This window comes from Hermetia illucens, chromosome 2 (assembly GCF_905115235.1).
Source record: "Hermetia illucens chromosome 2, iHerIll2.2.curated.20191125, whole genome shotgun sequence".
Classification (NCBI taxonomy): domain Eukaryota; kingdom Metazoa; phylum Arthropoda; class Insecta; order Diptera; family Stratiomyidae; genus Hermetia; species Hermetia illucens.
Window position 1 is genome coordinate 6453254 of NC_051850.1, and position 13505 is coordinate 6466758.

Consider the following 13505-nt stretch of genomic DNA (forward strand, 5'->3'; position numbering starts at 1 on the left):
GAAAAGAGAGCAGATCAGCCATAGCTTGGTCGAAACCTATCATTGAGATAAGGGGTAGGATATAAGCAAAAGCTACTCTGAATTCGGCTGTTGGCTGGTAGTTTCAGCAATAATAATGTCAAAAGGCGGGTTTCGAAGCCTTGCTTGGTCAAGCCTTGACTTGATAATATATAACCAGGACCCCGTGGTATCCAAAAAAAAAAATATAATTGCCAATGCCCATTTCGTCGAAGGCTATCTTGTTTGGGAGGAAATAAATTCCTCCAGATTATCCTGTTTTCTTCGGTTTTGATTAGCGCACTTCGAATCAAGTCATTAGCCGATACAGTAACCCTGACCACACCATAACCGGTTCAGTTTCAATGATGTTAGCTATGTCGAGGTCAGCAGTCAGCCGAGGCTATGATATTGGAGTACTGTTTGAGTTGAGCAGTATTTGGCTTTTTTGAAAATTTTGGACTAGAAGACGCTGGACTGCCCGTGGAAGTCCTTGTTTGTTCTAGCTCCTTCCTTTAGATAATCTTGCCTTCATGACCTTAGGTTCCGGATCGAAAACCAACCAAGAGATCTTCGACACTTTTACATAATTCCATTAAATTTGGGTTAATTCATCCCCTGTTTTTTCAACTCCATGTGAAAAGCGTAACTACTTGACCCTTGCCACCCTTAAGAAGGAAACACCATCATACCAAACAGCAAGATCGAAGTTTACTGGGAATGTTGTCTGGTGTCACTTATACCTAACGTGTCCAGTTTGAAATCCGGCGCTTTTGAGAGTGATTCCTGGTCCTCCTGGTGGTCCTTAAATTTCCCTGAAAGTTCACGAGCTCCTAACAGTTTCACCTCCTAATGATGTGATTTGCGGCTCTATAATGATGTGGTTTTAGAATTCTGTAAGGTGGGAGGGCATTCAAGCTTTTCATTTGTGTAGATGATAGAGAGGGGCGGAGAATCTGATAAAACCTTCTATACCAGAAATCTAGATATCAGATAAAAGTTCGAGACTTTACTCCTTTGAATAATTATCACTTTGGCCAGAGAAATCCCAATCATCCCAATTTTAAAATTACAGTTTTACAAACTGGGGGTGTTTATGAAAATAAACGCCTTCTCTTGTTTCAGATTGTATCTTTTTATCGTGTTGGAAACGCTAAATAAACGTGCTTTATATCCTACGATGATGCTTTGTATTGTATTTAATAAAGTTCCGCGTTTGTGATGTATCACATCACGGTCTATTGGATTGACAAGCGCTAAGGGCATGCCTCTTTCTGGTTATATGAAAAAAATTTGCATATAAATTGCTCTTTGTAAAATAACTGAAACGGAAGGAACACAAACATAACGTGCCAATATCACTTCTACCCTAGCTACCCTTGAAACCATCAAAATGAGCAAACAGAAAACATTCAAACTCTACATTTCTAGTGAAATGTTTCAAACTAAAACGTACGCAAACACAAACCACCTCTAATGATAACCACCACCACTAGTGGTACTACTTGCACCACTAACCCCGCTATTCGTATTATTACGATAATTACTATAATCGTATCCAAATAACGGATAGGGATGGTGCGAGTACTGACTATTTCGTGATGAACTACTATTAGTTGTTGTTGAATGCATACCTTGTTGTTGATGGTGAAGGTGATGCTGTTGCATGGCCGCCGTCGTACTCGCCGAATGATGGTGGTGATGGTTGAATGATGAATGATACATGCCGTTGGTGTTGTGCAGCGCTGCAACTGATGAATGATGCGATTGCATCATGGAAGACTGTTGCTGCTGCTGTTGCTGATGTTGTTGGTGAATACCAATGGTTGATGAAGCAGCTGGTGAATAGCCGTTGTGATAGAAATTGTGATGTTGCATTGAGTTCAAGTTGTTGCCGATTGTTGAATGGCCGAAACCATTGTTGTAATCGGCATTGTTGCTTGCATGGTTATTGTGTTGCTGTTGTTGTTGTTGCAGTAATTGTTGAGATTGTAGTTGATGCTGTTGATGATGAATACTGTGCTGTTGGGCTGAGTTTCCGTACATCATGTTTCCATAGGTTGTACTTGTTGAATCAGAAGTAGACAACTGGTGACTTTGTTGCTGTTGATGAAGGCTGTTGTTGTTATTGTTGTAGACAGGAATGTTATTGTTGTTGTTGTTGCTGCTGCTGTTTTTACTGCTGTTGTTATTACTATTGATGATAGTATTGCCATTGATTTGACTAAGTGAATTATTGTTATTGTTGATATTGTTGTTACCACCACCATTCATTGAGGGCTCTTTTCGAGCCCCTATATGTCATTCGCCGGTCGCTGTCACGGTGGTCCATTGCCATGGACTTGTGTAGCCAGTCTTTTGATTGCTGTAACAGAGATAATAAAAGAAATTAGATTACACATAATTTATGAGAAATTTGTCAAGGTAATTGCTACTTTAAAATATATATTTAACATGGTTACTATCCAGTATATCACTCAATCAAAGTATTAGTTACTCGAGGAAACCCACCGTCAAACACTGGTTCAGTTTTCCATAGGTTCTTCGCGATTGATTAACAAATAACCACAAGCGAAGAGTCATTAACATAATCCTCGAAAGTGACATAAGTCATACTACAAATGACCCAACTGAGCAAATATTACCAAGGCGGTTTGGAGTCAACAGATTCATAAATTGCATAATTAATCAGGGTTTACAAAATAACAGAATTGTTCGAAAGCTAAATTCTATTTTTTTGCGGTACATAGGGTCACAGTGTAAATATGAAAACAAAAATAAACATTCTAAGCATGGTTACCTGGAAACCTTGTTTCAAAGTTCAATTTTTTTTGTTCAAAAGTCCATTATCAACACATGCCAATTTCGTTTAGTTGATAGCTGTCTTCAAGAACAAAAACTCCAACCATCACACATCACATCAACAATTACCAGAGGTGTTATACGAAACTTAAACGCCGCTCACGAGCCACCAAGTATACGAAGCACGCTCTGTCAAGGCTTTTCGAGATGCTTGAACTCATTCTCCATTGTTTTGCGCTAAATAGTACTAGGTTGACCTACTCATTGGCTATCATGAAATAGTAGATTCCACTGCATGGCATGGCAATATCACTACTTCTGTTTTTGACAGTTTTCCTTAAGCTTTGTCTGCCTCGTACGTCACTTGGCACACCCAGAACGAAGCTTGTTTGAACTCCATATCGCTTGTTAGCATATAGAGAAATGCCACCGGCAAATTGTCCACTAGGTCGCTTTCGGGATACTCATCCTGGAGACGAGAATTCGAGCTGTTACCTCAGTTACTACGCTCGCTGAAAAAGTAAGTTGGTGTAACGAATTTGTGTTCTTTGCCAATTGAGATCCCTATCAACTGGCAGACCAATCGGCTAGTCCATACTCGGGTGTTAGGACGCATAAAAGAGGCCGAATTCGCAAGCAAAGGTGGCAACCCACATATAAAGTCCGAGGTTGCCAAAGATGCAATAGAATAATGACACCATTTGTCATTGGATAACGCCGATATATCGCAGAAAATAAACGACACTAGGAAACTAGACTCATAAGAAAGCCTCTATATTTCGAAAATACCTCCGGAAAAAAAAGCTAAACAGGGACATGGGCAACCATTTTTCTGCTTTTGTTGAACTCTTAGGGAAAAACTCCGAGAAAGCACATTCAGATAATTAGGATATGATTGTTACAGAAATAGCTTTAAAAAATCCAAAATCATACCACAAATTTCAGAAGATAAAACATTGAGGAAGGGGAACAGTTGATCCCAGAAATACTGTATTTGCATTTATTTTACATAATTATTAACTAATAAAGGAAACTATCTTCCAAATCAATCATATCTCGCTAGTTCCAGACGTATTCCGATGCTGAGACAAGCGGGGGACGACTAACTATAATCAAACATTCAGAGGTCCTATAATATATGGCATAATTATCATATGCTAACAACACTAAGGCCATAACTCACAGCCTACGAGTATACTAGTTAACAGTTAGTCTTCCAGCCTAACTATCTTGTTCATCGTAGATCCTCTTCATTGGGCGTGCCTTTTAAATAGCCTCAAAAATGACGTTATCAAAAGTCTCCCTTTATCTCTGGAAGTGGGGCAAAAGTTACCTCAGCCATTCCTCTTCATTTTTCAATGTCGCAGCCAAAAACGTATTTCGGACTCCACACTGCCTCGTATTGCGGCGTCGCTGTTCTTTTCCTGCCTTCTAACCCAATGTGGACTCGAACCCTGAGTATCCAGACCCGATTAAATGAGTGGAGAATGTTCAGTATGCTAAGCCATTCCCATACCAGTTTGAAAGAAAGAATGTCAATTTCCCTTTCATTTAGGCAACTCCCCATCTCACTGGTACTCTCGGACATTGTGTGGCGAATCCATGCCATCTTATGACTCTCAGGTGATCAAGTTCACGCCTCCTAGTCAATGATGCTATGGTGGTTTTGGCGGGATTGATATGCAACTCCGCCTTGTTGCATCAGGCCCAATTATCCCTTAGTCCAATTTGGATTCTATCATATAAGGTGTCCTCATATTTGCCCCTACAGATTAAAACCATGTCATCAGCATAACCCTGGACGTGTATTCCAGTATTTATTAGCTCTCCCAGAAGTTGATCCACTATCATACTCCACATGAGCGGTCCCACCCTGTGGAGAACCTTGAGTAGTTTTCATAGCAATACAAACAAAGATGGTAAGTCAATTAAAACAAGTCGAGAAACCGAAAGCTGGACGCATCAGGTATGAAAGGTTTTGTGTATTTCTTTTATAAAAACATGTAAGCATGACAAATGTAAACTTGTCCCATTACAACTTCACATGATATATGCATATATTATGCGAGAATATCCACTTTCGCATGAAACTGACGTTCAAAGTCTTGAATTTGCATAGAAGCGACAACTATGACCTTTTATAACTTTGTTAGTAATAGTACGATTCCGAAAGTTAGGCATATTGCCGTTTTCGGAATGTTTTCGGGAGCTATAAGCATTTAATGGTGCGCCTTCACTACGCCGAATGTCGAGAAAATCACAAGGTATCGGTCTGGAATCGTCCGGGCATTCGCCATTCGGCATTGGGTTTTAGGATCATGTGAAATGGCAAAGACCAACAACTGTCTGAAGATCAGAAAATGCCCTGCTTAAGCAAACCATTGAACTATCTCAACACTCAACAGCGAGCTTCTGTAATGATAATGGACGCACTTTAGAAAAGGTTGGGTAGTATTGATGTGAAGCTGAATATCATGCTTGATGGGTTCAGAGAGACTACGCTCTGTGGGGATGTTGTGGCATTTTTAAGGAACTGCGCGAATACGTGGATTAGCAACGTCTTCGAAAACGATAGGGGATTGCTGATGGGGTGAGGTTATGGGGTCAATGACAACAGAAAATCTGCACATAAAATGGGATTGCTTATGTCCGCGGTAATGAAACGCCACGAAAACACTCGTCAAAGTCCTAGACCTGCCTGTAGCCATTGGTACGAATTGACGAGGAATTTACTGCAGCCAGTTTCAACGATTATGGTAATAAATTTTGACCGACACTTCAGCTCCTATATCGACTAGGTAGTTACAATGGCTCATTGGGCGACAAGTAGCCGCCGCCAGACTAGTTTTGTTGGTAAAAAAGTGCTGAGGCTGGTACATTTCATACCCTTTCCGCTAACCTACAATGACACCCGCATGCCCAGGAATTGGTTGAAGATCCGAGGACCTGCTACCTTATCCCCATTTCGAAAGGTGGATCTAGACCTTCAAATAGTGCTGCTTCCCAATTGCAAGGCAAGGACGGGCTCTACTAACTCAGAAACGGTGATTATTAATGTTGCCACCATCTCCTGGAGTGAGGCTACATGGCTTGATATGTCACGAGGCACCTCGCCAAAAACGGGTCGTACTTGGACATCATGGATTTTTCCAGCAGAGACAGCTAATGTATCCAGACACCGAATTCGCACATGCCAGAATTGCCTGGGTGCTCTCTGGAAGGCTAGGTAGCTACATACTTAAGAAGCTTGGTGCCGACTTTGTCACCACAAAACTACTTCATTTCACACAGCAGTTGGCTTAACACAAGACTACCTAGCGTTAACTTTATTAGTAACTGGTTAAGTCTGGTAGCCCCACTTACTGACAGGCGTTTTATGAACTGCTCTTTTAATGTTTTGCAGGAGCAATCCTCGAGAACGTCGGAGACAGGCTCCATTGTCTCTTCATCTAGCCCGACCAGCGCGTAATCGAAGCTAGTGACTTCCATTGTGATGCCAGCCAAAGCAAATTGGGCTCCGAGGTGGCGATATCATGCTTTTGGGCTCTTACGCCATAAAGGCGGTGTCCGTACGACCACGGTAATTGCCGAGGAATTTGCCTTTATTGACTCTCCCACTGACATCGAATAAACAATTTTCGCTGTAAAAAATTGTTTTTCGATTGCGTACAGTCGACACGTATGCTGGTCGCTCCACCACAGTGGCAAATGTCCTACTCTACAAAGGAGATCACGATATCAAAACCTTTTAAATCGTCAGCATCTTTCCACATTTGAGCTGGAATTTTGGTGGTGAAGGTAAACATTGTTTCCGAATAGTAGGCTCCCTATATTGCTAGCTCCATAAGTATCCCGATTCTCGCAGGTTTGACACCGCATTGCATGCTAAGATAAATGAGAGAGGACGAACTATATCATAGCTCGCATCCTACGAGTATACCTCGACCAATTGTTATTAAGTTTCCTCAAGATTTCATCCATAACTAATGACGAAAAGATTGGGGAAATGCTTCTTTCTAGAGACGTTTCTCTACGGAGTTTTCTAGTTAGCCCCGGTCTCCCAACCTAGATAAAATTATCTTGTGGCTCATAGAGTGAACAATTCCGAATTTTATTTTAATTTCCCAAATAGTGCAAGCCAGTATTGAACGGTATAAACGTACATTTCTTTCATTTTGTTGTTGTTTTCACAATGCAACGCTCCAACATAGCTAAGGGATCATTGTGTTGTTGGGTGCATTCACTAGCCATTCTTTTGTATCTGAACGAGGCATCGGGTGTTGTTGGTGTCGCTGAATGACATGAGATTCTAAGTGCAAGACAATGTTTATCGGAATCAGGATGAGCGGGACCAAGACCGGCTGATGGATGGACAGCTGATCAACTGGACCTGGGAGTTCATTGGGTGTCTTGGAGATAGTTGGGGATGTTTTTCTTTTGTGAAGCCCCCTGAGGACCTTAGGAAATTGTGTTGGAACTTTTGTTGCTGTGAGTCTAATAGAATATCCGCCGTGAGTTTCTAAAAAGGGAATAAAAAAATTAAACTAAATAGGAAAATCATTTCCGTCTTTAGTTGTGGACGAGGGGAGTTTTGGCCGTGAAATGGGGCTCAAAAAACTTCTCGGGATTCAAATGTCTGCATCCTAGTTTAATGGTATCGATTAAACGACCATAAAGTAGAATTAGAAGAGATTCAAAATTGGCTAGAGGATTTTCAGCGTGACCGAATTGTGCTGGAAAAGTGCAGGTTTTCAGCTGTAAAACTTGGAAATTAGAAATTGGGTTTCAATGCGGATAATGGCCACACAATAACTGCAATTCAGGTCTGTTAATTGTTGCCTTTGTTTAAATGAATCTTAAATTCCCTTTAACACTTATGGAAAGGGCATAACATTTCTACAAGGAGTTGGGACCAGAAATAAGTATTTTAGTCAGGAAAACCACAAATGAAATGAATACATTTTGATGTTCCTGCGCAAGCCAATAAAATCTTTTTGAGTAACTTCAATGTAATTAGTAAATTATTCGCATGACAAAGCCTTAAAAATGCCACAGATAATCATGAAATCACACTTAAAAACTTCGGAGATGATTCAAAAAATGACACAATCTATTCAATACTTAGATCGTTTTGACTCATCGAATGGCCTCATTATTTCACAAATTTCGAAATATTTTCTCACTTCAGATACAATGTTGATCGTCGTAGGATTATTGTAAAATGAAGTGTGTTCAGAGGAAAATAAGGGAAGTAAGGCATACCATGAGTCATCTTATAGTTAGTTGTACGAAAGATAGATTTTCAGCCTTTTTTACTTCGTTTTGCTACTTTAGACTTATGGAGGCATAGATACATTTTCTTTGTTTTACTATGCGTGAAATCTTGCAATCTCTATGAATCATTCTATGTTGCAATTGCAAACGAATTTTAAAATGAAAATGGAGATGATGAAGACAGGAAAGTGATTGGAGGGTTGACAGGAGAAAGAAGGTTCAAAGCGTATTGGGGTATATCCGAATAACTTCGAGGAAGAGACTTGATAGGGTAAGTATTAATTTTAGTAGTAAAATTAGGGATTTATCAGGCCTATGCATCCTGGTTCTGACATAAGTCAGGTCAATAACTCTTATATGGTCCTTTGTTGCGTTGTGAGCTTCTGATTAATTAAGATGGTCTGCGGTACAAAGAAATAAAAAGACTTCCTTCGTGAAGATTATCAGGAAAGCTGGGATCGGAAAGATAAGAATTCAGCAATCCTTAAGACTGCCGAAGCCTATAAATAGTGCCCAGACTAGTGCGTATCATGCGACCTTCAATAAAAGAAGTTCTGCCAATTTGGCTTCAACGTAAACACTTTGAGTCGCCAAGTCAGCACTTTGCTGTTGATTGTGTCACTACTGCAATTAGACCAACAACTTAATTCCCTCGAAAAACAAAGTAACCTAATCCAGTCCCAGCAATATTACACAACACAACAACATATTTTCCCACCACCCTAGGAAGAAGTCAGCCTTGCTTTCGTGAACCGAAAAATCATGATGGCGTCAGAAATTTAAAGAAAAAAAAAAAAACAGCAACAACACACAGACAGTTGTTGCGTCGACCTCGCAAATAAAATCTGCTTATAGATGTCCTTGAACTATTTAACGATCAAGTACTTTTCGATACTTAATGTGTGCACAATATGAGCATACAAGTAACTCACATGTTGCATGGCCACCGTGTGCCATGTGATTTTGCGTTCGCGAAATCATTTTGCACACACATGTGTTCCGCAGTAAGTGGTTTATCTCAATGGAAAATAAAAAGAAAAAGTCAAGAAATAGAAAACTGGAAAGTTATCGCGATTTTTCCTCGACACACCTCGACGATGTTAGGGATGATAAGACGAGTCCGAGAATCGGTTCTTATGATTCTATCCATGATTGGTGAAATCACACTAGAAATGACAGTTTGATAGGTTAAGGATTTGTCATTCAATTTAAAGATTGATTGATTCATTTATTAACATCCTTAGAAATTTGGATAACCTAGAAAGCAAAATCGGCCCTTAGTGGCGACTTTTCGTCTCCTTATCAATGGCGCCCAATGTGGGTAAAGCAAAGATGTTGACTCCTGTCATCTTAAAAAAGATAAAACTCCTGACAATTATGTTAATATCTCAGGACAGCTAGAAATTACGAAAATAAGTGACAATTTTCTCTCCTTTTCATTTATTGCAATAAGATTGTTTGGAAATTTAGAAATTAAAATTATTCATTGTGTTCAGAGCTTCCTTGCTAATACCGGCATGTCTTCCGACCGGAACAGATCTAAATTTTGTTTAGGAATCGACGGAGTCCTGAGCTCGCTATCTATTCGCTTACGGACATACAGCACTCACCTCAATATGGCAAAAGAAGCTGCAGAATCGGGTCTGCCAATCGAGCAACTTACCGCGAAACTACACCGAGCTTTTGAGTGTGAAACTATAAAGAGACGCGAAGTTGTTAAATAATGGTCTTTGTCTCGTTATGGACAAAGTCAAATATGATCAGGCTGTTGCTCGGAAACTCATCATCATCAACGGCGCAACAACCGGTATCCGGTCTAGGCCTGCCTTAATAAGGAACTCCAGACATCCCGGTTTTGCGCCGAGGTCCACCAATTCGATATCCCTAAAAGCTGTCTGGCGTCCTGGCCCACGCCATCGCTCCATCTTAGGCAGGGTCTGCCTCGTCTTCTTTTCCTACCATAGATATTGCCCTTATAGACTTTCCGGGTGGGATCATCTTCATCCATACGGATTAAGTGACCCGCCCACCGTAACCTATTGAGCCGGATTTTATCCACAACCGGACGGTCATGGTATCGCTTATAGATTTCGTCATTGTGTAGGCTACGGAATCGTCCATCCTCATGTAGGGGGCCAAAAATTCTTCGGAGGATTCTTCTCTCGAACGCGGCCAAGAGTTCGCAATTTTTCTTGCTAAGAAACCCAAGTTTCCGAGGAATACATGAGGACTGGCAAGATCATAGTCTTGTACAGTAAGAGCTTTGACCCTATTGCTCGGAAACTGGCGAGTGGAAATTTATTCGAATCGCGAGACAACCCGCTTCCCGAATCTATCAAAAGGGTTGATCAAGCATTGAACGAAGCTAGTGCGGTCTTCCCGACCATTGGGCGATTCCGAATGACAAATCCTGCGCTTCCAGAAACCAGATGTCAACCGAAAATCCACAAGGAGGGGGGCGAGGTGGGAGAAATCATTACCGATTCGAATTCACTGACATACAACATTGCGAAGTGGTTGATCAATGAGTGCCAGGTCCTTGGGGCAACGAGCAGTAACTATTTAGTGGCTAATTCCCATGAACTAATACAGAAAATACAACGCATTGAGAGGTTGGGCGAGAACAAGGTGATGATATCGTTCGACGTGACCACATTATTTCCCAACACGCCAGTGAAAAGTCAATTTTCGAACTCGAAAGTTGGCTGAGCCAGTTTGGATCTGAAGCGGAATAGAGAAGAAAAGTTCGAATTTATGCAAACCTTGCCAGGATCTGCATGAACGAAAACTATCTAACGTTTCGGGGCAGATTCTACAAAACCAATTTGGGAGTAGCGATAGGGAATCACCCCTCGCCGTTGCTCACTGAAAATTTCATGGCATCAATCGAAGAAGAAATTGAGTCGAAAGGAATAATGCCTAAAGTATGGTTTAGGGATGTAGACGACGGAGTCTTAGAAGAAACGATACCGAAAAGGTCATCTCCTCGACAAAAAAGATTCATCATAAAATCAAGTTTACACGGAAAGCTCGAAAGTTCGAAATATACCGTAAGCCAACAATAATCCAGAGAACGATACCAGCAAATTCACATCATACATTTTCCAAAAAAATGGCAGCCTATAACTGCATGATTCACCGACTGATCACATACCCTCTTTGGGAATACGGTTTCAATTAGGAGCGACAGCACCGCTATTAAGAATGGGTATAATCCTCAGACTCTTAAGAAGCTGTTCGTAAGGAAAATCAAACAATACAATAGGCTTGCCCCTACAACACTATTTTCGCAGCATTAGGAATCCACCACCGTGTTCCTACCTATTCAACCTCATCAGGAATTGGATAAAAAAGTTTCAACTTGAAGTTGTAGGTTCAAGTCAGTCGCCTACTTTGAGATATTTACTGAGAAGCGTCGAGGATCCTTTGGCAGCGGAGGAAAAAAGCGGTATCTACCGAATAACATGCACCGATTGTAGCAAAATATATATAGGACAGACTAAACGCCTGATAACAGCCAGAGTCAACGAACACATCAAGGAAGCGATAAGTAATGTCCGGAAACAAGTCGTGCATAAAATCATTAATTGCAGCGCACATAGTCGAAGAAGGTCATACCATTCAACGGGACAATTTTGAGCTCTTGTGTCATGCAAACCGAACCACAACATTGGACTCCTGGAAAAGTTTATGTCAGAACTTGGATTTGGCAAAACAGAGTAGAATGGCAAGGGTGCTACCCAATCGTGCTCTGTAATCTGATTCAGCCGCTGATTGGAATCTGTACAAAGAAGCCCAAAAGGCTTTAGAGAAAAGAATGAGGTCGGCTACAAGATGATCATGGAGACACTTTTGCGAAGAGACTAACTCTCTTGAAGCAACCTTAAAACAGAAGCGGATTCTTGTCAAACAACGTAGCCAGAAGCTGGCAAATAACGCAGCACCATTTTTACAGTGCAGGAGGTACATATCAAACGGTGAAGAAACATCAAACCGACTTGAATCTGGCATGCAGAGTCGTTTCACAGGAACGAGGGTCTGGTCCACGCTTATATTCTAATTAACTGACACCAAATCACGTGGCATCTATTCCTAAACCAGAGAAAGTTTCTGGCCGATCAGTGTAATATCCTTTCTACTAAAAGGACTGCAAAGGCTAGTAGATCGATTCATAAGGGAAACAGAAATTTCCAGATGAAAAGGCAAATCCATAGAAACAGTACTCCATAAGCTTACAATAGAAGAAACTATGTCCGAAAAAGGGCGCATCCTAAGTGCATTCATGGAGATCAAAGGTGTCTTCAATTATACCTCATTCATGGCAATTCGTGAGGCGGCAAGACAGCATGGAATCAATCCGCCTTTAACTAGTTGGATCCTCCTTATACTGGAGTGGAGAAAAATCCACGTACTAGTCGACCAGAAGTCTATTGAGAGGTTGCCCGTATGGAGGAGTTCTCTCGCGTCCGTTATGGCTCCTGGTAATATACACCTTGTAATGACTCCTAGAGACCACAAAGGCCTTCGCACAAGCATTTGCGCACGATCTCACCGTAATAATTACCGGCAAGTTCGCAGACTCAGTATGGAGCCACTTGAATGTAAGTCTGCATGTTATCCACAGTTGGTGCTTCCGCATTGGACTCACACTCGGAAGACTGGACTAGTTATGTTCACTGAGAACGTTAGGTGAGGCAGCTGCACACTACTTACCTTAGCAGGGCCAGAAATCCAGCTAGTACAAACAGTCGACAATTTAGGAGTATATTTCGACTCCAAGGACCATATTTAGGAACAATATCAGAATCCTACAGATTTCTCTGGCGTTATAGGACTGCTATAGGTAAGACCTGCGGACCACCGCAACAGATTCAAGGGATGTATATATCCATAATAAAACCCATTTTGAAGTATGCCTGCATCGTCTGGGGATTGCGATTGAAATTTGCTAACAGCAGAAAACTACTGCCCCAAATCAAAAGGCTCCATTGTTTACGTATTACTGGAGGAATGAGTACTACGCCGACCGTGGTGCTCGAAACCATCCAAAATCAACCGCCCATCCGTTTGGATGTTAAACGGCAAGCAGCTAACGACGTATACAGAGCTGTTACCATTGGCGTGTGGAAAGGCGGCGAATCGTACGGTTATGCGTCTATTTGGATATTCCTTGACAAACATCCAGTGACCCTAATGTCGGCCGACCATATGGTCTCCAGTATTCTCGGGAATGCCGATTATGGAACTGGTCCGAACCCTCGAAAAAATGACTACCATATTCCAGGCGGAGATATACGCCATTTTATTGGTAGTCGAAGAATGTTTGCAGCAAACATAGCGGGGTCGCACCATTCGAATTTGTTCCAGCAGTATCCCGACCAAATTAATAAGACTGACTACGCTGACCCTGAGCAATGTGCGAGGCCAGATAA

At 41.4% G+C, this 13505-nt stretch overlaps 1 protein-coding gene across 1 annotated transcript in view; it reads right to left on the reverse strand.

The window, feature by feature from the left end:
* Positions 1–2148: 2148 nt before the first annotated feature.
* Positions 2149–13505, reverse strand: part of LOC119647893 — a 68393-nt gene continuing 57036 nt past the window's right edge. The window contains exon 2 of the mRNA XM_038049192.1: positions 2149–2362. Coding sequence (XP_037905120.1) covers positions 2299–2362 — 64 coding nt within the window. The 3' untranslated portion in view covers positions 2149–2298. The remainder of the gene's footprint in view (positions 2363–13505) is intronic.